This window comes from Branchiostoma floridae, chromosome 1, assembly GCF_000003815.2.
Source record: "Branchiostoma floridae strain S238N-H82 chromosome 1, Bfl_VNyyK, whole genome shotgun sequence".
Taxonomy (NCBI): Eukaryota; Metazoa; Chordata; class Leptocardii; order Amphioxiformes; family Branchiostomatidae; genus Branchiostoma; species Branchiostoma floridae.
Genome location: NC_049979.1, coordinates 19,044,365 through 19,069,584, shown reverse-complemented (window position 1 = coordinate 19,069,584; position 25,220 = coordinate 19,044,365). Strand labels below are relative to the sequence as shown.

General features: G+C 39.8%; 2 protein-coding genes across 10 annotated transcripts in view; one reads left to right on the top strand and one right to left on the bottom strand.

Moving 5' to 3' along the window:
• LOC118411288 lies at nt 1-19,111 on the top strand. The gene is made up of 9 exons (XM_035813469.1): nt 1-146; nt 455-554; nt 3,799-3,994; nt 4,702-4,808; nt 5,059-5,226; nt 16,382-16,452; nt 16,961-17,027; nt 17,496-17,633; nt 18,062-19,111. Exons 1-9 carry the CDS (start codon nt 64-66, stop codon nt 18,197-18,199), a joined length of 1,068 nt encoding a protein of 355 aa, XP_035669362.1. The 5' UTR covers nt 1-63; the 3' UTR covers nt 18,200-19,111.
• Nucleotides 19,034-25,220, bottom strand: part of LOC118411202 (phosphofurin acidic cluster sorting protein 2-like) — a 50,686-nt gene continuing 44,499 nt past the window's right edge. For 6 of the 9 annotated variants that reach the window (XM_035813290.1, XM_035813327.1, XM_035813356.1 and 3 more), the window contains 6 exons: nt 24,596-24,795; nt 24,069-24,152; nt 23,101-23,242; nt 22,744-22,831; nt 22,057-22,206; nt 19,034-21,833 (listed from right to left, as the gene is read on the bottom strand). In XM_035813290.1, coding sequence (XP_035669183.1) covers nt 21,715-21,833; nt 22,057-22,206; nt 22,744-22,831; nt 23,101-23,242; nt 24,069-24,152; nt 24,596-24,795 — 783 coding nt within the window. In that variant the 3' untranslated portion in view covers nt 19,034-21,714. The remainder of the gene's footprint in view (nt 21,834-22,056; nt 22,207-22,743; nt 22,832-23,100; nt 23,243-24,068; nt 24,153-24,595; nt 24,796-25,220) is intronic. The other 3 variants (XM_035813307.1, XM_035813365.1, XM_035813316.1) reach the window with 2 other exon arrangements.

Here is a 25,220-nt window from a genome sequence, read left to right as displayed (position 1 = left end):
CGAAAGTTTTCTGATTCGAATCGGTTGACGAATTGTACGCTACTGTTACCGTCGTGTGAAACCATGTTGCAGATTGGCATGCAGTGTTTGTGGGAAAGGAGATTTCCTAAGAAATTCAACGTTTTATCCGTTGGACAGGTGTTTAGGTACACAAACCAGACTGTTTTAATCCGCATGTTTCAGCTACGTTATGAGTTTCGTCAATAGAGTCCTAAAACCGTCCAAAACCGACCAACGTAGCTCACTTGTGGGGGAGGGGGGCAAATGTTTGTCTCTCCAAAATGCAGTCAATATTTCGGAAACTAGAAATTATATGCGAATATTATTGTCGCTTATTCAATTTTGTTTGTATTTATAGAAATATTTTGTGTACGTACTATTTTTGTGAATAGGAACTTGAATACAAGAGGTGTAAAGAAAGCCATTTCAGTTTTTTGGGTGTATTTTTTTTCAGAAGTGGCAAAGCCTTGCTTGTCTTAGGGTGCGAGGATGGAGTTATCCGGCTGTACGACCTTCCAACATCAGGAGAGAAAAGCAAGGAGAAAAGTTTACAAGTAGGGAGATTTTAATATATTCGTCAGAACTAAGTAACGTTACATACAGTCTGTGCAGTGTAAAACATTAGCCTATGATTCAGGATTTGAATGAATAGGAGGGGCTGAAAAGTTTCGTTATCCTGCTTTTCATTGGTCTTTGCAAAGTAACGTTAACGTTAAGCAGGTGCCCTCAGTCTGAGGACGAAGCATCATGCTTTTTTGTTAGCTAGTCGTAAAATGCATCTTCACTATGACGTTTGTATTTTGGCAAAACACTCTGGGTCACCCCTGTTCTCCATACGGATTGGGGTTAGTACTGCCCACAATTTTATGCAGCTATATAATTTGTTACATATTTCCTCCACCTCTGCCACAAAACGGAAGGCTTTTTAGATCTACTGTTTGTGGGAAGTGTATGGCGCCCGGAGTTTAGAACAAATGGAGGGAGATACTCATTGAAAAACCACTAGCCCCCGGACCAAAAAAACTTAGCTTGGAGAATAGGTCACCCCTAGCCTTTTTGATAAGTATTTTGGGTTCTTTACATGCAAAAGTTTTACACTGTAAGCTCCTTCATACACGGTGCCGCTGGCTTTGCTTCCCCATCAATAAGGACGATTCTACTGTTCTGTGCACGTTAAAGAAAGCTATCTGACGTTAAAAACCAAAATCAACAATAACCATAGCGTATTCAGAACAAAAGATAACAGCTTATCTTTTGTTCTGAATACGCTATGGTTATCGTTGATTACAGCTTTTTAATTTATGTTGTATGAGTTGGCTCTCCCGAGGATGGATTTCGAGAAATTTTCTGACAAATTAGACTTTACAGGGAATAAACAAGTTAGCGGACATTAACTCTCATAATTTTGTGGCTCTGAACACTCCTTAGCCAGCTTAACTCCTTATGCCACCTGTAGATCTACCTGGAGAGTATTGTTCCTATATATCAGAATTCAGAACAGATCGGTACATGCCATTTTCTGATGTTATGAAACTCGAGTCGTGAAGCTGTCGACTTTCAAGCAGTGGGAGAGCCCTGAACTATGACGGACCTTTGTAAAAGAAGTAAAAACTTGACCTACATTCAGAGTACCACTGCTTTCCTTGTTTATTGTTCTGAACCGCATTCAGAGTACCACTGTTCTCCCTGTCCATGGTACTGAACCACTTTCAGAGTACTACTATTTTCCCTGTCCATGGTACTGAACCACATTCACAACTAAAGTGAGCAGAATTAAGCGAACAAGGTTAGATCCATTCACATTACTTGACATATCATAATTTCATATGGCTTTGCAGCAAAGTACAGGGAAATGAAAGGTAACAGTGTTGTTTGAACATTAAAGAATCCTTGTTCCAGATTTAAAACTTGCTTCTGGTGTGTTTTAGTGTGTTTGTACAGCTAACAGTTATGTATAGATTTATTAACCTCAAACTGTTTGATCTAAACCTTAAAATATTGTTTTTGAACCAAATTTACATGGCTTTTTTGCCATTACTATCAGATTTTCTGATGACAAATTCCTGTTTAATCTAGTTATTCCTGCACCTGACCCTGACCCTGAAGTCTCTTCTTACAAACTTACCCCTTTCCACAAGAGCATCACCAACCGAACTATGATTTAATTCTATCCCGATGAGACATCCATTTCAGACCTTAATTGCAATGAATATTTTATTCCCCTGATATTAGGTCTTGATCCTTTGCCATGAGCATAATGCTGTCCCAAGTGTAGAGTGTTTTCACATGGTATCACAGAGACACAAACATGATGGAGGCAGATGTGGCTATTTGCATTTCAATGAATCATAGCTCAAATCTATTTTGTACATCTTAAGATCTTCTGACCTACTTACTAGTAGATACATCTTTCTAGTTTGCTCATCGAAGAGAATACTAGAAGAGAACATCAACATGTGTCAATGCAAGTAAGAAATGTAGTGTAAACTTGAGCTATGGTAGTTTTAAGTGCATATCAAGGACACCAAAACTGTTAGTACTGCCTGCTTGATTTAAAGGGATTTAATGAGAGTGAACGCTCTGTACATCAAAGTTGCATTTAGAAGCTGCGTTACGGTACTTCACCTAAAATCTTTAGAAATGACCCAGGCATTACCATGAAGCTATAAATGCAGACTTCAAAGGGGTCTTTGAAGATTGCCCGACTTCAACTGTGAAATTCAGAAACACTTTATTCTTGCCATGTTCTGCAGACAGAGCATGACCTACATTGGGTGGGAGGTAATTTGGACACTTGCTCCCTGGGACCTGCCCGAACTTGTACAGGAAGAAGGACCCAGTATTCCTGATGAGATGTGTGATAGTACTGCTGAGATATGAGTTGAGATGCTTTGCATGACATGAATTCCATGTAGGCTCAGGCATTACTAGTACTTTGTTGACATGGTATTCAGGACATACAACTTTGTGAAAAAGCAGTTAACTTTGTCTTTGAGATATATTTTCTGATTCAATACGCATAGTTGAACTGATTAAAAAGGGCGAAATGAATGTGACAATTTGTTATGCTATATTTCTACATGTGATATACTCCTTGAATGTAATATTTACAACATATACTTCAGGAAAATATATATAATGATACATTATATATTCAAGCATATATGATATGATTCTAATACTTTTACTTCCTTGCATTGTCTATAGTGAAGAGAAAAGACAGTAAATGTACATAAAAATGTTAACCTCCAAACCTTGTGACCAATACAAATTTGATGACAAAGGGCTACCTTAGTAGGGATAAGGTTAAACCAACATCTGGGTGCCGCCTTACAAAAGACTATATGTACATATTAAATAGCTCAAAGCTAAGGCAGCAAATGTTTGCTGGAAGAATGTGAGTTATGTCCTTGTTTGAGTGACAGGTATCCAGAGTAGACACCAGCAGAAGGAAAGGTCACTTGATTTGCTTGCTTCTTTTGACCCTCGTCATTTGTCATTCTACTTGTCCACCCCTTGTAAAATACCTCCCAAGCCAAGTCAAACAGAGCTGTAGAAGATTGAAATCCTTGGGCCATGCCAGTTTTGTCTCAGTTTAAAGACATTTGTGGTAGAAACTCTGCAAAATGAACATGAAAGGTTGGTAGGAAAACCAGGCTATACAATCATGTGTTGTGTATAATATGGAAAATTTTTAGGCTGATTATGTGATATATACTTTGAGTCTATTGCAAAGACTTGAAGTACGACATGGATGTTGTTCAATGTTTTGAATTTGAATTTCAATACCCCATATAGTGTACGTCAGCCCTTGAAACCAAAGGTGGACCCATACAGCAGCTGGCTCTCCACAATGTGACACGGTTTGGTTCTGTGGACCTGGTGGCAGCAGACTCGCAGGGAACAGTCACCATCTTCTGTAACGAACAGATCCTGGCCAGGTGCAGTCTGGGAGAACACAGCATCAGCTGTTTGGACGTAGAAGAAGATGCAAGTAGGTTGAATCTCCAAGCAGATGTTTGGGTGGAAGATTGTAGGGATTTCTGACTGCTGGGCTGACAGCTGTCCTCCCAAACATACCCACTGGACAAGCACATTTGATTTGACAACAGTTGGTTGACTTTGAACATAGAAACTGAGAAGCCTGGCAGTCAAAAAATGTTATGACCTTCCATGCCAACATCTGCCAGGAGATGAGATTCTATAGACTAGAGGCTGATGTTGTTTGAATGACTGACTGTCTGAGTCTGACTGCTACACACAGCAATCTATATTCTTGGTTCTCATAATTATGTCTTTTTGATTTTAGCCAAAAAAATTAACAACAAGCCAAAATAAAATCCCAGCCCTGGAAGGAAACTAGAAGAGGGGAATGATTGAGCCCTTTACTAACTTGGCCCAGTCAGTACTATCCAAGGAGAGGTTGATGGGGAAAATTGTGACCTTTGCCTTATATGCTGTTCGTTTCTGTCAGTAGTCCCCATGATGAGTACCAGTCAACTCGTGCCAATAGTTGGGCTGGGTGTTGGGCCAGGTTGGTCTGATTAGCCATGAGCCAAGTTGGTAAAGGGCCGAAGTGCCCAACATAAAAAAAACATTTGATATTGAAGCCATTCTTTTCTGAGATTTTCTGAAAAATGTATATTGAATACATTAGGGAGGAATTTAGAGGTCTTTAAACTGTGCATCATTATTCCCCAGTTGGGAATCTGATGATAGTGGCTGGAGATGAAGGTGGAACAGTGAATGCCTTCCTACCATACAGCACTCTGTGGAGGCTGAGACTACAAGATACCAGAATAACAAGGGTAAGGAAAGCCATTTATTACCTGTGAAAACGGAGATATTGTTTTAGGTTTGTTTGTGAGTGTGGTAGTTTGTTTCCCCTGGTGCAGGTCCAAGGTTGGGCTGGCTGGCAGAAAATAATGTAACTGGAGACTTGCATGATGGGAAGGCTGGTTTGGCCTGGGTCCAAAGTTGTAGCTTATATAGACAAGCCAAACAATAAAAGCTATGCAGCAGTGTACTGTAACTAACTAACCGGCCCCTCTTCCCCAGGGTGTGAATAGTGTCCCCACAGTGCGTTGTCTGTTGGCAGTAGGACTGTGTAGTTCTACTGGGGACGTGTCAAACTACATCCTAGCAGCAGACAACTACAGGAACCTACATGTCATCCAAGGTGGTACCATCGTGCAGACTTTACCAACAAATGCCATCATCAATGCTGTAAGTACGAATAACCATGAAAACATTGTGTAATGATGTCATGGTAAGAGGTCTCTGTGAAGATGAAACTGAAATCATTGTGGAAATTTTGAAATGTACAGTATTATTAAAGCCTGATAAATGTTTTGACAAGGTTTCTAAATGGTTACCAGTTTGATCCATAGTTTCTAACATCTGCTTGTCTGACAGCGGTGCAGGTATTTTTGTCTGTTGCAGGTGACCACATGTTCCCTTCTTCAGTACAGCCATGTAGAAAATTCTTTTGAGTCCTGCTGAGTTACATACTCAGTAGTTTCATCCGTTCAGCTGATAAGTAGCTCAAGTTCGTAGCATTTCCTCATATATCATGATGCACCACCTGTATGTTCTTGGTAATTTTCCCGTCCTAGATGTCCTTGCCTGATGAGGTTATTAAACTCTCCATTTCTTGGCAAGCCCTGACATTCAACAAGAAATCAGTGACAAGGGTAAAAGTTGTGTTATGCTAAACTGTAACTAGTAGAAGTGCAATGTGGCTTCACTATATGGCTCGCACTTTACCTAAACACATTAGGTCACCCCTACCCTTCTCAAGAAGTGTGTTGGCTTTCTTTAGATGCAAAGTTTTTTTTTAACACCTGAGGCTTAGGCATAATTCTCCCCTACACACAGGTTAGTTGCCTTTAAGTCCTCATACAAAAAGTGCAAACTCTCACACTGTGCTTGAGCGGGGTTAGAACCTCTGTCTTCTGTATCCAAGGAACTTAATGTTGAGACAGTGAGTTGCTTACTGCTTGCATCACAGGCAACATTTCAGCTTTACTTGCTTGTTACATAATGCTGTGTATGTACATGTATCTTCAGACTAAGGTAAATTTACAGTCCTGTGTTTAGGAGATACTTTTGCACAGATCAGTTACTGTTAGTCTTGTTCAACAATTCAGGAGTGTTTCTGACTGTTGGAGGCCTATTTTTGTCCTGTTGTCTTTTTTCACCCCTGAGCTTGAATCAGAGTTTTGGAACTGTTATCTGTTGAATGCAATGTTAGATCAAATCAAAGGACTGTTACCAAGGAAAAAAAGCTTAAAAGTAACCAGTAACAAATACGGTATATGCCTTAAAATCTGTTAAGATGCTGTTTTCCTGAAATAGATACACACTAAATCCTTGCAAAGTCTTTAATGTTTTATTGGCTCAGGTTGCGTGAGGCACTGTATTACCGTTCTGTAATGCCGTAATCGCCCTTGGCTCTGGACAAACAGTTAACAAACGTAACATGTGCGTCATGTCAGTGGGTGTCGCAACGGAAGAACGCGACAAATTGTTCTTCCCAGGCAGGAGAAGACACCTAATTTCTCCTGAGGCCCGCGTGACTTGCACTGACGGATGTGGGGAGGAGGAACTTAATTGCATGTCCTTTGTCCCTGGGGAACCCTGGGCATGATAGCATATGCAGGCTGATTCATCATCAAGGACCTTCTGTCTACTAATCTTCCTGTTTGTTCTTGGGTCACTGTAAAAACTGACAAAAAAAGCACAAACACATACAGACGAGGGACTATGGTATCTTTTAAAGCACACGGAGTATCATTGCCAGTGAATATAGTTTAAGACTTGGCCAGTAAAACTTGTGCAGATATTATGATAGATTTTGTTTGGATCAAGGCAGAATGAATTTGCATGTGACACATCTATATAATATAGTTTGCATATTGAGCATGCAGCTCTGACATCTAGCGTAATATGTTCTTAATCCCAGCCATCTTGCTCTTTTGCCGGCACTAAGTGTGATATCAAAGGTTTTTACATTAATCCCATCTACAGTCCATTTTTCCATTAGTTCTGGTGTCACACCTTTTACCCTCTGCTGTCACAGTCCTGCCTGACCTTGGAAGGTCTTCCCTGATTGGCTGGAACCACTAATTAAATCAGGTAACCTTCAGAAAGTTATCACGTACAGTTGAGTAGGTGGAAGGTCAGAGGGGACCGGTGATGCATTACCTCTCAGGTCTTTCACTCATCCCAGGTCCTGAAAGGTCACACTGTACGGTATTCAGAACATCGCATGATCCTTGATGTTTCGGAAAGGTTAGGGATAAAATCATGCAAAAAATCCTTCAAGATTTCTTGAGTGTATGATTGTGGGGTAAATTCAATTATGCTGACTAGGTTATGGAGTAGAATCTAAGGGTGAACGTGATATGCAATACATGTGCATTGACCTCTATAGAAGGCTAATTTGGAAATAATATGGCAAATTGGAATCAGTATGTCACATTTTCATGAATCTGTATTTGTTAATGAGTTTGATTGTGCCTTTTCCTTTTTTTTTAGATTTGGCATAAGCACCTGATAGGTGCATTGAGTTTGGTCATAAATGATTTAGACAGCGTTGTACATTGTTCTAGAAAACACTACTACTTTCAAGTCCTATGTAAGAATAGCATTAACCTTATGTCATGAAAGCCAAATGGCTTCGGAGACCTTGATAAGTCAAATTGGGTATAAAAATTGCAGGTCTTTTATATTCTGCAAGTATAGGTCTGAATGCCATGTCTTAGGTAGGAATTGGCATATCAAAATCATGGCAAATGTGAAGTTGATTATGGATTTTTCCTGGGGCTGAAAGGCAAAGAAAACAAATAAAAAGAAACAATATTAAGTTAAAGAAAGGTAAAAGAAACTTGGATAGAAAGATAGAAAGAAGCAAGTTTTTACAGTCGGAGTTTTAAATGTTAAGTGTAGTTTGCCTTGTTTCAGGAAGTATGGTACATATCAGTAAATGTTTCAAGTCTATTCTGTATCAAGAGAATGTAATCTCGGGATTTACCTCCCCAAAGGGACAGGATTATCAGACACATCTCCCTCTCATGTACCATAAATCCATTACAGAGGGAGCTATGTTTTCACCTTTTCTACAGTTAATTGGTCGGATCTGCCCTGGTAAAAAAAGGCCATTTTCATACGTTTGATATCTTTTTTAATTGTACTTATACAGAATTTTAACCATCATTATGATTTAGTGGTATTGTCTGGTTCTTTTCTTTCCTTACATTTTATGCAGCAGTAACTCTGCAATTACTGACGGGTCTTAGTTTTTAAATCCAGACAGATCCTTTTAGATCCAAGCTGTTTCTTGTTTATCTGGATCATGTTCAGTGAGATCTTAATGACAACTGATAACATAAGCCTGTCCCTGCCATCGCATGGCAAGAGCCGTTTTATTGGTGTTTTGACAAAGGATGGCCCCCCTGAGAGTCGTATGGAAGGAGAGAGAATATGCATTGATGGAAGCAACGACTGTCCTGTCATTTATGCTAATGACCTGTGAAATGGCATTTTGTCCCTGGACAGCCAGGTTATCCAGTGGGTGCTCAGGACACATCCTCTCTTGTTGAAAATTTTCTGTATATGTATATGTTCCAATTATCTAATCATCATTTCCTTGCTTCCTTCCTCCTCATCCATTCTTTCATTTTACCTCAAGCCTTTTCTTTCTTGCTGTGAATATTTGCTATCATATCACTTCCTCTCATTTTCATTTTCTTTTAAACTTTTTCCCCCATTTCAAATTATCTCAAATGGTATTTTCGAGGATGTCTGTCCTTGGTGCTGAAACTTCAGTAGTGCCTTCCATTGTAGCTACACAAAAGTTACAAGTTGTTACTGTGGATAACTTTGGCCCACTTCTCAATTCCACATCTGCTGTTGTCTGCAACAGGTGTAAGAATGATTAGTCGTCATCTTTCAAACATTAAATCCAACATTAATCAAAGAACAGACAGGGCTGGCAGGAGTAAACAAACCTGTCAGTATCCCAATGGGAGGTTTTGTACTTTGTCATGGCTAATTTCATGGAATTAGCTTTCCCTGTCAAACGTTAGTAAACACTGTTGTAATAATTTTCATCCTAAACCACTCTTAAAGCCATGGTAAGGCTTACTAATGAACCACCATGTGAACCACCATGTGCATTATAGGGGAAAGGAAACATAATGTGCAGTATGATTCGAAACAGTTGCAGCATAGAAAATTATAATGATTGACACAAATGCATTATAAAAAACATCATTGTCATGTATTTATCATAAGCATGTGACTGTATAGATTTTTCTAATTTGTGTGTGTGTCTCTGTGATTCCCAGGATAAACTATGCAGCATTGCTATACATGTACATCCTCAGAGATGCTATGTTTGTCAATGGGCTTGGCAAAGCAGTATGGGTAAAGGTATGAGGTCAGCCATCTCTGATTGTCCTGTATCAGTTCTCTGTCTGAATTGTCTTCAGAACCCACCCATATGTGAGACATGTGAGACAAAATCAGGAGCCTACAGCTGCCCTGGGCTTCTGAAGTGGACCAGTAATTAGAGATAATTAGAGCTCTCCCCGTAATTAGTTTCATGGCAGGCTGCGCTCTTCCCGCGGTAATGGAAAGTTAGTGAGTTCCCAGGTGGTCGGAATGTGTCATCTGGGACAGATGCGTCCAGATGGCGCTTGTACATGCTTGTACATGCCTGTTCCCAACACGACCTGTAGGGAAGCACGCCACAACTGCAGAACTCGCCATCAGAAGAAAATTGATGATATACAAAGTTAGCTCCTTGTTTTGAAATGCAGCTATAATCTCACAGTGTTTTGTGGCATGGTAAGATGTTGCATGCATTTTAAATAGACAATGATGGCTCTAATTCCATAGTACTTCCTTTCCCAACCTGAGTGTTGATGGAACAAAGTAAATAAATGGCCATGATGTTTATTCGATTCAGAAAGTCTCATTCCTTTCAGATTGTAGGCATGTCAACTGCATAGTTCTCTCATGCATACTGTAGATATCTAGCTATCTGACATGAACAACTATGCTGTAGGTTGATAAAACATAAAAGAGTTTGTCTATCAAGACCCAAGAAAATGGATGATATTAAAGCCTATTATATCAAAATCATAATCTCTTGTCATGAGACAGTGTTGCTCTTCTATCAGAGATACACACATGCAATCATCAAGAAGTTGTCAACGCTTTCACAGTCCTTGTGGATGCCTGGGGAAATATGGAGAGAGGAGAAGATGCCTTGGGAAATATACCTGCTTCAGATATCTTCAATCATCATCTGTCCCGCAGATTAACTGCATCTAGAGTTTTATTGTCCTTTCAAGGTGATGCAAACTTCTCCTCATCATGAAGAGCATTCCCTCTACCCTCTTCCATATCACCTATACACCAACAAAATGCAGTGTTTTTTTTAGATATTGATCCACCCCAATACATTGATAGTAACGTTATATTATGTTCTTTATCTACACAAGGCTCTAAATTTCACTTTCAAACCTATCCTATTGTCAGGTTTGTCGGTTTTGATATTGTTGGATATTGACACATAATAGATAGACAGCTTTTAGCATGTCGAGGTTCTTTTTGCAGGAAATGGTACGTTCATGTTTGCGGAATTAGGCTAGTGTCCCCAAACGACCTCATCTGTAGCCGACCTTGACAGACTTTAGAGGACAAGTGAAGCGACTATAAACGTGTCTGTGCAGTGACTCTTGTTACAAACCTCTGAAAGGCAAGCAATTGTGTCAAAAGTACAGCAAAATTGTCTCGGCATTCTATTAAATTTTGAGTTTGACCTGCCCCATGTCATCAGTATTTGATCTCCACTTCTTCCCTCACCCTAAACTGTGGTCCCTCCAATGTTGATAAAGTGCCTAAAGGTAAAAACAGTATCCTAATCTGTGACTTGCTGGTGTACTTCCTATCGTGTTAGTTAGCTTCTTAGGGCAGCAAGATCATAATCCTTTCTTCAAGTTCATGACATTCTAGGCAAATCCCGTACACAGCTTTCAGAGCACGTAGAGATCCAGCCTTTCCAGCCTGTGCAATACGAGTACCTTTGAAACTTGTGTTGCTGAAACAGATTATCTGGGGTTGGTCTTGGAGAAAATTCCCTGCATGTTGTTTGTTCACCATGGTACAATTTCAAACATACCATTGACGAATTGGTTCATATCTCAATTAGCAGGTTTATGCTTATGTTTTTTTTTTGTTAAATGAAAAAAAAAATTAGTTTATTGGAATTTGGATCATTTCTGAAAATTCATTTAGTTGTAAGTTGTTGAGGAAAATTGATTTTGATTTGATCCATTGGCTATACTATCACTGTGAATGTCAACAGAAAAGAGTATACACATTTCAGGACATGCCATCTTTTTTAAATTCCATAAAATTTAATGAATTTCTGAATCTTCAAATTTCATAGATATGTACTGTTGTATAAGTATGTTTATGTCATACCTGTGACACGAAAACGTTTGATACAGGTGTTCCGGACCGGGCTGTAACTTCCGTATCGCACAGGTTCAAAAGGCGTATCACACAGGCTCCATTCGAATAAATCGAACTGTTTCGAGCGGGCCGACTTTTTTGCTCGAGGGCACCAAATTTGTTCAACTTCTGGCGCATTTCGCATCAAAACGGGTTTTGTCAGGTGGGTATGACATAAAAGCCACTTGCTAGCCTACCTTCAGCCGTCGGGCGATCCGACCCACAGTCGGGCTGGGACCTTGGGTGATGCGGAATACACCGTGTTGTATTCTATATTTATTTGTCTCTGCCAAGAGGGTTGTGTTTTTCGTGTCATTTGTGGGTGGGTTTGTGGGTTTGTTGACAGCATTAGTCTAGATGCTTTAGAAAGATTCTGATGATATTTGGTAGGTCAAAGATCTTTCCTACACCCAGCAAAAGCCTATGCAGTAGAAATTGTGATAGATCTACTTATTTTCTGAAGAAATACCTTTGAGATCACTCCTAATGTCATTGTATCTGTCATTGAAAGGAAATAAAAAAAACTAATCCAATCATGCCAATTACTGGTCGCGCCTTTGGCTGGATAACAGAAGTCATTGATGCTATCTTTCATTTTAAGAACAGAGGGGACTTTTACACTGATATTATTGAGGTAGTATATTAAGAAAAATGAATTATTCAGAAACACGTGGCCAATTATAGCAGTTTTAGTCAAAGGTAGAGAGTTTAGGGAAACTGGAAAAGCCAGTAGGGCAATGCCTCTTTCTGGTAGATGTTTTAAGATCTATGAAAACCATGTTAACCCTCCTTCCTCTTGTGCAGAAGCCACACAGATCCAATTTGTTACAGCTGGTTTGAATTCCCCAGTATAGAAAATGCAGACTTGAAGATCAACATGGAATAAAGTCTGAGGGTAGGCCTGTAGACTGGCACAGTTCCAGGGAGTGTTATCTAAAATAGTCAGCTGCAACGTTTCCTCCCAGGCCTTTGTTGTCATCTTAACCTCTTTCTGAAGTACTTTCATGTCTGAAAATTACAGATAGATGTTGCCTTTGGGTCATATCTTATCCTTCTAACAGCGGCCCTTTTGATTTTTCGCCCTAAACCATCACTTTTGATGGTAATGAGGTACACGGATGCTCATTCCTAACCTGTCCTCCCCAGAGCAGACATCTTGCTATGCAGGACTGTAGTCTGTCTGTCTTGTGTAGTCTGATCAGGTGCTGCTGAACAAATTAGGTTGGCTGCTTTGATCGGAGGCTTTGTTCAGCCAAGTGTCTATCTACCGGGATGTCTGTCCTGTTTCCAATGCAGCAGTTCACGGGAGCAGAATTCAGAGTGGTGCCAGATTTATCTGCAGGCTGGCTGGAGAGGGTGTGCCGTGTATTCATCATTTTCCTGACATATCTAGAGTTGCAATCAGTGCGGGGTTGCTGCAGTAAAAGCTTTGGGTCACCTGTGTTTACATAATGCATCTTCACTCCCAGATGTACAAAAACAAAATTGGGTTCAACAATTTTTCCACATCAAAGAGCCTAGAAACATTCAGTGTATTGTTGATTTACAGTGAGAACATTTGGATTGGTTGGGTGGATTTTAAGCACTGATAATGGAATTGCTTCTACCTTTGACATGTAATATCTTACTTGATGTACTACAGCTTACCCATGGTGGCCTGGGGCAAACCAGGGAGGCTGATGGGAAGTGTAATGAGAAGTGATGTGCATGTAGGCTTTTGCTCTGTAGTGATGTCACAGTGGTTCTGTTACACCTTACTCGTGCTTTTATTCTGTGATTGTTACCACAGCTTAGGAAGCAGGAGTTTGGTATTCTTGTCTTGTGTTGAAAGTAATTCTTCCATAAGTTGACTTGAGGGCACCATTGCAACCCAGATCACGCTTATGTAGAAACTACTGGAAAAGACTTAAGAGTGATATGTCAGAAATAATCACGTCTGTGAAATACATTTGCAACACCTATGCACTGCGTTTTACTTCCCTATCCCTAATCATTGAGCCATTTGAATCATATTAAAAGCAGCTTTTGGTGGTAAGCAGTTTATGTAGCCTGTATAACATGTATGTTGGCAACATGTTAAGTGCAAGTGTTAAATGTATGAATAGCTTTGCTTCTATTGTCTAGATCTGATGGTTTTTCGATGCGGAAATGTGGCAGGAAAATTTTGGTAACCGTTCAGGGAATCCCTTAACCGATTTTACTGAAAGGTGTTTAATTTGGGAGCAGTGGAGAATGACAGGTAATTGTGCCTCCTTGTTACGGGGGTTTGTCAACAGCATACTAAGTAACTCCCCTCATCGACCTAATATTAGGTCACTGACCTATAGGTCGTCTTAGGGTGCATACTGTAAACATAGGGGTCAAAGTTTTTACCTTTGGAATGAAGTTTATGTTTTTGTATGTATGTATGTATTATTATATATTCTTGTGGTTTAGCAGCATAATTGGAGAGGGCTTGTATGAATTGTCAAGATATTTTTTCAGTGCGTAGGATGCTTAAGAGCAAAACACCATTCCTCTGTAGTGGGGAATTTTATAACAGCATTTAAAAGTTAAGTAGATTAATCATGCAAGTCATGGCTTCATTCTTATAACTGGAGAAAGCATACTCAGTATGTGAATAGGTCTCAAACTGATTAAATTTTGGGCTGATGTGGCAGGGTATGAATGTGGCAGGGTATGAATGTGGTAGGGATGATTGTGGCAGGGGCAGATGCATTTGAGATGGTTATGGCCAGAAGGAATGTGACAGGGATGTACGGATGTGGCATTCGCAGAAGGAAAATCAAGGAGAAAACACAGTCCCTCAGTAGTGGGGAATTTCATGCAACATTTGAAAATTGAGTAAATTTATAGTCATATATGTATATGCCAATCCCCTAATCCCAAAACTGTGCGGTCCAGCTAGATAACTTTGCATTATTGCACCAGCCGGATAATTGCATGAAATTCACTGGCAAATAGGCCGTGCAATTAAGCGGCTTCTACTGTATATGTATGGATAATCTAACATCAGTTATTAACTAAATAAAGACTTTGTGTTTACTTTCACTTTTACAGCATTTGTCATTCTTATAACAATCTGCTATTTGCTAAATGTGCTGTCATTAGATGAAAATTAATACAGTAGTACTTTGTTGAGACTTCTCACTCGGTTTACAAAAGTTGTACTTTACTCTAGACCACTAGAATGCTCTAGAAAGCCTACTCAGTATGTACATGTACAGGTTGGCTTCCTCAGAGGTTAGAGGTAATAAGAACTAGATGATGTTCATTGACAAGTTTCCACTCTGTGGACTCGCTGAATAGCAGGGCTTTACAGTGCAATCAGGGTGATTCTTTGGGGGGGACCTTCGCATGTGGTGGCATGCACAACATCGTGGAAGGAATTCAAATGCGTGTAACTCATTTAACTGTTACATGTTTTACTGTGTACAACTTATGCTCCTTGGAGGAGGACTTAAAATGTAAAGATGTTGAAAGAGACACTACAAAACATGAAATAGTGCTTAAGGTATTGTTTATCAATCCTTGACTGTTCTTTTGAGGTTGGTGGTATATTGTAGCTACAATGAAAAAAAATAGACACTCTAAATTAGTTGTCTTTTCTGTCAGTTGTCTTTTCCACTGGTCAACTCTTTGGAAAAAGAGAATTTGAGGCAATATGTATTGAAAAACAATGAAAATCAGTCATATAAAACGTTGGGATGTATTGTTAGATGAAAGAGGGGGCTATACAGCCAGAACATCTATATAGAAACAGTAGGATATCCTTGCTGACTGCACTCAATGCAAGGAGTGGAGAAGGAAATTTGATTCTAAAAGATCTGCATTGCGTTGTAAAATGGATTTGAGCAAGCAACATAGCAACACAGTACCCTAGGTCACCTTAATTCAGTTCACATGCTAGTTGTTGGTACATGCATTGCAATTGCGTGCTTATATAAAATGCCATTAAACTCTTAGTCAAGTTCACAAGCAATGCTTATAACTTGCACAGCTCAAGTTGACTTTGTTATTCATGACTTTGCCCTTTGCACAAATCTGTTGTTTCTGTTTTGGTCGTCCTGAAAGGCTGGGAGTCAAAACGCGATGTCAAACTCATCCGTGATAAATCCCGTCTTTCCCTTTTGGTCTATCTCTCAGCTCGGCGCAGCTTATGGAACAACATCCCTTTGAAGCGGATGAAAGAATGGTTGTTAAACACACGATTTGTCGGTGCTTTGAGGGTGTGATGTATTGAATATCACACGAGGGGAGGATTTGTGGCTGGGATTTGAGCACAGGTGCAGGAGTTGTTTTTATGTTGAAATGTCCATAGTGCTGGTTAGAGAATGTATATTTTGTACTATGAATGCTGGGCTTTGAATTAAAAGTGACATTATTTTACATGACCTTAACAGGGATTTTTATGCCATGGAAATTAAAATGCTATTTCTTGGAATTGTTATTTCTCGGAAATATGCCGCATAACATAACTGAGACAATTGTTCTCTGTGCACTTTAAAGTATTCCTATTTTGTTAGGAGCCCAGGGAAATTTTCAGAATGCCCCCATTTTTGCTGCCAGCCATTTTATAGCAGTGTCTGCCGTATCTCAAAATCGCCAGAGAGGCAAGTGTATGTTCCATCATGCAGAACGACTCATTGACCTGCGAATGTCAGCCGATCCCTAAAATCGAGAGAGCATTGGGTGTACTGGTGCATAAAATGTTGTGTCGCGTCTGCAGACTTGTTGGCGAATTGATTATCCTGCTGTGTAAAAGGTGTTTTATTATCTACATATGGATTGTCTTGCTTAATCTCTGAAACCTGTTTTTCTTTGTAATGTTGTTTGTCATACATGTATGTTTCAGATGTGTGCAGGTAACTTTGTAGACACGGATGATGTCCATTGGAGAGGTGGCCAGAAGGATATAGCTGGCAGGTAACAGATGAGATATTTAGTTAGTGCTTATAGCTAAGCTTAAGCTGTTGATATGTTGTCATGTATCATGTCATGGCTCAAACGTTCCACCTGCAACCTGCAGGAAAATGTTTGAGAACTTACCATTAGGCAAGCTAAAAGTACCCACACGGACTCTATTTTGAATCACATTTTTTTCATTTCATTTTTTGTAGCTCATTTGATTGTCAATTGTCAATCAGCTACCTACATTCAAGCAGAAAGTAGAATTAAGATATTTTTAGCCAACATTGTTGTAGATGATTAAAGCATTTTCCCAGTGTTTAAGTACTGTATATGTGTTATAAGTAATTTGAACCAAAGGCTTCAAACCTGTTTTACTACACAGATTTTAAGATGAGACAGGGGTTATTTTGTGTCAATTGAATCAAGTAACAGCCCTTTCAATTGACTGGTAATTTAAAGGTTATTATCAGAAAGGGAAAAAGTTAAAACAATAAATGAATGAACCAATGTTATATATTTTCAGGACCATACCAAGTCAAGTCGCCCTTGGAGGGGAGGACGGGTCCATCTATATAATGAGTAACTTTCAGGTAAAAGTGGCTTTTTATGGTCTTAACTTTGAAAACTAAGCTACTTGGGATAAGTGCTCTGTATTTTATTGGTTACATAGTTAAGCAGCCATTGCATGTTCTAGGTTTTATCATGTAACATCAGCTACCTACATTCAGCAAGAAGTGTGGCTGATGTTTAGCACCAAGGACAGGTCCATTGTAAGTGCTAAGCACATGTAGTAGGCAAAGACCAGTAGGGTTGAAAAGAATTGTGTTATTTAGCATGAAACGAGTGTAAATGTCATTCAGGAACAATACCAGTGTAAATATCATTAGAGATTTATGTTAGTACAAAGTACTAGGATGGGATCAGCATGAATGCAAGTTCAGCACCAGGGAGAGGACCAATGTAAGGTCACTAGAAGAATAATGACGGTACTGAAAGATATGTACTCAAGACATCTAGTGTGTTTGCTGTAAATGTCTCATCTGTGATCTATCCCACAGGTGTCAGTGGTGGAGTACAGCAATGTGAAGCTGCCCCTGACACAGCTGGTGTGTGTACAGGACAGCATGCCCGGACAGGAGGACTTCATCCTGTGTGCTGGCCACTTCAATAACCTGTTTGTGTACAAGGCAGGCAAGGTCAGTCACCTCTGTCATGACATCACCCCAGGGAGTAAACCATAGTTGATAACGGGAATGGGGTGCAAAGCTACTGTAAAGATTTTTGTTTTGTTTTGTCCTTGCCATTTTTGAACTCATACACTTTTGTGTGTTTTTTTTTTTTTCTGAGGGGAGGGAGTAATCAATCCTTGCTGCATCTTTCCAACACAGTACAATCTCCTTATGATCATTTGTGGTCTGTCCCTAAGTTTGCCACCCCTCCCAATTGTAGCAGCTGCATAGTGCATGTTAGTAATCAGCTGCAAAGGTTTTCAAGGTTATTTTCATTTTTTCCTGCTAATCTCTATCATGTTCAGTCATTAGGGGTGTTTTTGCTGTAATATATTACAAGTTGCAAGGTGGCAGTGTTGTGCAGTCTTTTAAGAATTGATCTTCACATTTTCCAGAGGGTCTGTCAGCACAAGACCCCTGACTGGATTGTCTCCATGGCAACAGCAGATGTAGACAGAGATGGAAATGTTGAAGTAGTGGTTGGTTGCCTTGACAACACTGTCCAGGCACTGAAAATGACCACATCCAGGTGACAAGGACACTTCGTAATGTCTGTATACAAGAATGAAATATTATATTCGATCATGCATTCAGGTTTTGCTCGACTACCTAAAATTTGAAGTTATTGACCTAGATATCACTAGAAATCAAATTGTATGCTTGTTATTTTCTATGTATTTTACATTTACTTGTAAAGTTTCTTGTTGAAACTATTTAGACACTAAGAGGTTGCTATTTTTATAATGCAGCCTGTTATGCAGTCTAAACTCCAGGCTATCTCAACGTGCCTGAAAAGCACCGTAAGGGGACCAATTCTGACCTGTTACCTTAAATATCGAGAAGTAAAAAAATGACAGAGTCACTCAGTTTTATTTGAAGTCCATGTATTATGTAATGAGTCCGCAATATCCAGTGAGCCAATGTGTTGATTAATGTGCTTGGATAATGATAACAATATCAGTGAACGATGATAGCAACTGGAGTATAAACCTATCATTTCATCCTGATGAGCCAAGTGTGTACATCATGTATCTGGTTGGATGTGCAGCTACAGTTTTTAGATGTGATTCTTTCCATGTTAGCTGTTCTTATAACAAAGTCTTGTCATCTACTATTTCCAATGAATAGTAATGATTGTGCAGTTGCAGTACCTGCCACAACAGATAGGTGTCACTGATGTACAGGTGTTGTACAGTATTTTCAGTGACAATGTGACCTAGCCCACCTCATTATACTAAAACCTCCTTGATTATACAATCTTTCCACAGTAAGTTTGACCTCAAGTGGGACTATTCTACTGTACACTGAACATGGCCCTGTAATACTGATAATGTAGTGTTAGCACTAATACTAACTGTAACTTGGTTCACATAGAGAGATGCAATTAGAGGAAGCAATGTGTACATTGTACTTATAAGAAAATAAACTTCATTTGTGTGCTAACCTTTACATGAACAATGCGTACAAGAATCTATTACTTTTTGTCATATAGCATTTTGGCACATAGTACACCTACGTGAACTATAAGCCCTCAATCTGACATTAATTATCAATAGACAAAGAACAAGTCTAAGCTACTTTGTGCCTACTAGTTTCATGGTGAGCTGCTCTTGGCCACCAAAATGTACAGAGTTTAAAACCTGACTGTCCATGACATGGAGACCCTCTGCTGCTGCAATGTTGTACATAAGTGCCCTCTGGCAGGTGCCAGAGGAAATGTAGCTTACATTGACAACTTGTACCAACTTTTACCAGTACATGCACAGCCAAAATTACCGTCTAGTTCTATTCTGTTGCCCATTGATATTAGCTGTATACATTTCTTTAGATTAACAGCACATGAAATAAGCACATAATAATTGTAAATGACTTGTTACAACATTAAGAAAGATACTCTTCACATGCAAGCAATTACAGACTGCAACATCAACTGTTGGTTAATTAAAAGTTATGGCATTTTTGGGTCTATGCATTTCTCTGGCAAGTCAGAAGTATATATGGCTTTGATGAGGAATGGCCCACTTTTAGTTCCTTTTGAGAAGGCTTTCACTATAATAATGAGTTTTCATGCCACTGATACAAAGTATTCAACTGAACTGCAAACTTCTTTTTGTGTTCCACAACCCTGTGGCCCCCGCCCCCATTTTGAAACATCAATGGCATATTCCAGAAACCATTCCCCATGGAAGACTTGCAGGATTTGTACAGTTGTCACTGGTAATGCTGAAGGGAGAAAAACAAAACTTTTCCACATGTGATGGTCAGACCTTGTATATATGCACAATTGTACTCTCATGAAACTCAGCACCAAAAGTAAAAATCAGCAAACACTGCTGTGGCCCCTATCCTAACATTAAGCCAACATTGTATACACATGTAAACAGCAGTTAGGACAATAATCATTATTCATTAGACCTGTAAGTCATCAGATAAAGTGTCTACAACAAAAGTCTGAAAAGTTTACAAAATAATCCAAACTGATTTAAATAAAAAGTACAAAAGAGATCTGTCCAGAGGCGTCACCAAAAATAATACACCTATATGTCATACTACTATATATCACAGCACCAGGCTGGAAAATAATATATGCAATACATAGGGTGGGAGAGTTTGAATGTATACATTTTTTTCTTATACACTGACTCCAAACTTGGTGAGTTGTCCCATAAAACAATATGCCAATCATGTGTGTCAGTGTAAATATGTGCTACATTTTTGTTTCACTGTATAGCAATGCCTTACTTCTATCATGTTTTGGGTCAGTCACCAAGTTTAGAGGCAACACTTGCAGAGAAACATAAATAAAACAAGAAATCAGATTGCAAAATACATGTAGATTACCAGGATCAACAACATTAAATTGTGTCATACACATCAAAGACTTCAAAAGTTACAACTACCCATACAATATTCTATAACCATTCCTATAACATTAAGTATGACCTTTCTTTACCATTTACAGGTTGGCCCATTACAAAACAATTGTGGAACATCACAAGCAGATTAAGCAGCAATTAGCGTTTTATTTCAACAGTAATTGTTAATTTGATACCGCACAAATTTGTATAATTACACATAAAAAAATTAGTTGACAACATTGCACATCTACTTGTGTGTAGGTGCCCTTAGTACTTTTGATTTAGTATAGTTCATCTTTAGTATTTGTTTACACATTCAGTTAGTCCCAACTTCTTTCACAACCACTTTTAACGTACAGTCACTTATAGTGCACAAGGGTGTACGGATAGAACACCACACAAGCACACACATATATTCATGGCCACACACACACACACAAACACAAGCACTGTGTGCCTTCTGACACAATCCTTCAACCTAGTCAGCCCTTTAGTATGTTCTGATGCTGCACTGCGCAAACATACTTTCCTACCATCCTTTCGAGTTTGCCTAACTTTGTTCTGACGATACCCTTCTACAAGAAACAAAGTTTATTTCAGCTGTCCTGACTTACTTTGTTCTAAGTGCTCTGCTGTTTTTGAAGAAGTCCACTTGTAAAAAAAAAAGTAAGAGGACAAAGTCTTGTCCATGGTCTGGACAATGACCTGCCCTGAGAAGGTCATACCGACTTACTGTCCAACAACCTGGCTGCTTCTTAACCTGGCTTGGTGTGTCAAAAGCTTAGAGCAAGATTGTCTGCAATTAGCTTTTACACATTTCTTTCCAGGAAAACAAGACTCAAATGAAGCATTAAGTAAGAGTGCAAGGAAGGTACATAATGACACTTGGAACAATTTCGCTAGCTCTTTCGAAGTATAACAATCATCATTGAGTTATAAAAATGTCACTTTCATAAATTTAAAAATCATCTAGGACGTAAATAGGAAAAGGAAAGGCTCTCTTGGTGTAGGGCAGTTGTTGTGTTGTTGGCATATGCCTGGCGCGATGTGACGCAGAAAGCGGCAGGTGCAAACACGAGAAACGCCGATCAGCTGACGAGTTGCGGCGGGAGGGGAACAGGCTGGCAGCAGCAGCCGAGAGACACCTTGCTGGACAGAACTCCGTTGGGGCTGAAGTCGGGACCCTCTGACTAACAAGCTGTCTCGGTGTGGCCAAACAGGCCCACAGGGAAGTGCTTGATGTGCGTCTGCCATTGGGCGGACAGTTGGAAAAACTTCACTCCTGACCAATCGGATCCATCAATGGTTACTGTATAGGAAAGGACAGCCACAAGGTAAAATGACAGACACTCTGGCCATAACAGGTTAAACAGTTGACTAAAATATTGAATTATAAATAATAATCACTGCACAAACAGAAACCACAACAAAAGACTTAACAGATGCTCACTAAAGCATGCCACAAATTTGTTTAGTTCAGAACGTGGGGACTTTGAAAAAATTGACACATTGAAAAAGCATATTCAGCTGACCTTTGAGCGGGCTGCTCTGGCTCTTTGATGTACAAATCAACCTGTTGACCGCCTCGATGGTTTGACTCTTTGACTCCGCCTCCTTATCCTTAGCCTTCTTGCCTATTCGCATTACTGCATTAAGATGATGGGTGGTTAGCTGGTAAGCTTCTGAGAAACAACAGACGCACCTTGTTACATGTACGTGCCTTACTGACCTGTAACGGCCACCACAACGGGACGGCCGCTCCAGAAACATGACACGACATCTGAGCCACCTTCCAAACCTTGGTTGCAGTACCACGTACCCAGACCATGATGCAAGTATGGTATTGAATTGCTCTTTGGGGACAACGCTTTAGATCCAATCCATGGAATATTATCTATGAACACAGCCTTATATACTGAAGTTCATGTGTCATGCTATTACATGTACATTCTGGATATGTGCTGGTTGCACTCAGTAGAACCCCATATCTGAGACTTGGGGATAAATAATACAGTAAAGAAATATGCAAATCCTGTTGTAGACTCTGACATGGGGTGGAGGAATCTTAATAAGGTTTGGAAGGCATCTCATCAAAAAGAGTTGGAAAAATCACAACATACAATTTTACACAGCAAATGGCAATATTCATGAAGTGATCACATTATTCTTCCTAACGTTTGAAGATAACGGGAGGTGGGTAGGGAGGGGTGGTTTCTCACTTTTCTGTTTCTTCTCCTTGGTGACCAGCACCATGGTGAGAGTACCGCTGGATCCCGACACGTCTCCGCTCACGGGCAGCCGGTTAACCTGTACCATACACAGGGAGGGGGAGGTTTGGCATGTGTGAAATAACAATCCATAAAATCACATCTTCACTTCTGTTGTCGTACAATGAATTAAGCTATCTGAATTAAAAGTTTCTGACACTATACGTAAGCCATATAGACAGAAGTTTACTCTCCAGAAATAAGTTGTTCCGATACTTCCATGTTCTTTTTCATTGGAACTGACAACTAGGGTTCAAAATGTGGCCAACATCTTTTTTTCATTTAAGGCGATTCCAATCTGGTCCTTACTTGTAGCCATCTGACCGATGTCTTGACTGTCCCTTTGGTCATCTCCTTCTTGTCCTTTTCCTTCTCCTTCCCACCTTCCCTGGGCGGACTGGACAGCCAGTAGTCAATCTGAAGGTCGAGGACTTCAGTCTGAGAGGAGGGGCTGGTGGGTGGGGAGGGGGGCAAAACACTGTCAGATATACTGTACATACATGTACTGCAATACAAACATCCCTCTGCCTGCAGTTTGGTTCATCTCCACTAGGGAGCGCTATTGTATGACTGACTGGATGACTTATGAATGTGGTGTGTCAAAACCCCTTAAAAGGTGTCTGCAGTGTTTTTGGCAAAAAAATATGATTCTAGTCTCTGTTTTTTACACTTATATGTAGCAGTGTACAGTGTGATACAGGGAAAAAATTCTTTGGGCTCAACCTTAATTAGTACATGTACATTTATAAGTGGGTGTCTTGACATAAACACGAAAATTTAATGTGTGATTTAATGGAAACTGTGAGCAGGACACAGCTCGATCTGGAACCTTGTAATTGTGGGTAGTTAGGCTGTGCTACATGGAGAGACAGACTGTTAGTACAGAGGAGGTCACCTCAGTGCCTTATATAATCCAATAATCACAGTGGTTTTAGGATTACAACAGTCAGGTACAAAATTGTATAACATGAACAGAACATGTCACAGTGTTTCTTGTATCAATCTTAGTCTGATGAAAAATGGCTGTTATACATTTGTATGTACATCTGACCAACCTAACAGGTCATATTTGGATTAGAGTGAGATATCCTGTGACAAGTGCTGGAGATAACCTTTAAAGTGTCACTGGCTGATTAAAAAGCCTAACCCTTGACACTCTTGAGGTTTAGAAATCCACAATCTATAGCTCGTGCTAGGAGAGAGAGAGAGAGAGAGAGACACCACCGCACACCTTCCTTGCTCCCATGATAACGTGTAGGAGCACTTGTCACACAAACCTTATGTACATGGCCATTGCCTTAACTTTGGGCACCGCGCCTGACGACGGATCAGTACTAGTCAGCAGTACCTGTGTGTTCTCACTGGAAAAATCAGTACGGCATAAACTTACTACAGCACAAGCATGAGATTGTTACAGCCACTACAGCATGTAGTAGTGCATGGCAAAAGGAATCAGTGTTTTGTAAACCATACACAGGATTAGTGATTTTTTAGTGAATGACGGGATTTTCCATGTACATGTCTTACAGGTATCTCACCATAACTGAAACCTTTGAAACTCTTACTTAGTGCCAGCAGTTCACTGGCTAAACTTAATGTGACAATCCTTAGCATGTTCATATGTTTGTTCAATTAACTTCAGCATCCTTAAGTAGTTATGATTTACTTATAGTTATGAGTTCACGGGTATGATTAAATCAAATGCTCATAAATAAAGCTTTCATTACTAGCTTGCATCGAAAGTTAAGGACAGCAAGTATAAAGCAATAGAATTTGATAATAGGGATACAACAGTCTAACCAACCTTTGTGGCATCTGGCCTGGACTTCCCAGAGTAGAGGTAGGAGGCGTTGCTGTCTCCTTCATGTCTTTGATGGCCTGTTGCGAGGTGGAGGTCGGGGTTGCTGTCAGGCCGGATGCGAGCTGCGGGGAGCCGGACACACCGTCGTCCATGTCCATCGACACTGACAGGTTTGCTGACTCACTGCTGCCAACTCTTACATCCTATTGGTTAAGAAATGTCCTATTGGTTAAGAAATGTCAATATAGGATTCTTTTAGAGCTAAAATTATACGTTTGGTGTTTTGATGTACCTTTTGATCATCTATCATTTGAATGGTGGTACTTTCGCAAAGGGCTTTCATCACATCTCATTTCAATGTTTGACAGAACCTTGCTATTATCAATGTTGAATGTTGAATGTTGAACGGTACCATTCTGGTAAGTTCTCTTTGTTGGCTGTTTGCTTGTTTGCTCTTACTAAAATGTGGTAGAATGCCTCATGGCAAAACACGCCAGATTTATACTGAATAGTAAAACGTCTTGGCGACACGTCCAACCTCTGAAAGACAGGGAAGAACGGACGCTTAACCGGATAGTGAGTGAGTGAGTGAGTACAAGCTGCATATCTGGACAGATTTATCTGACCC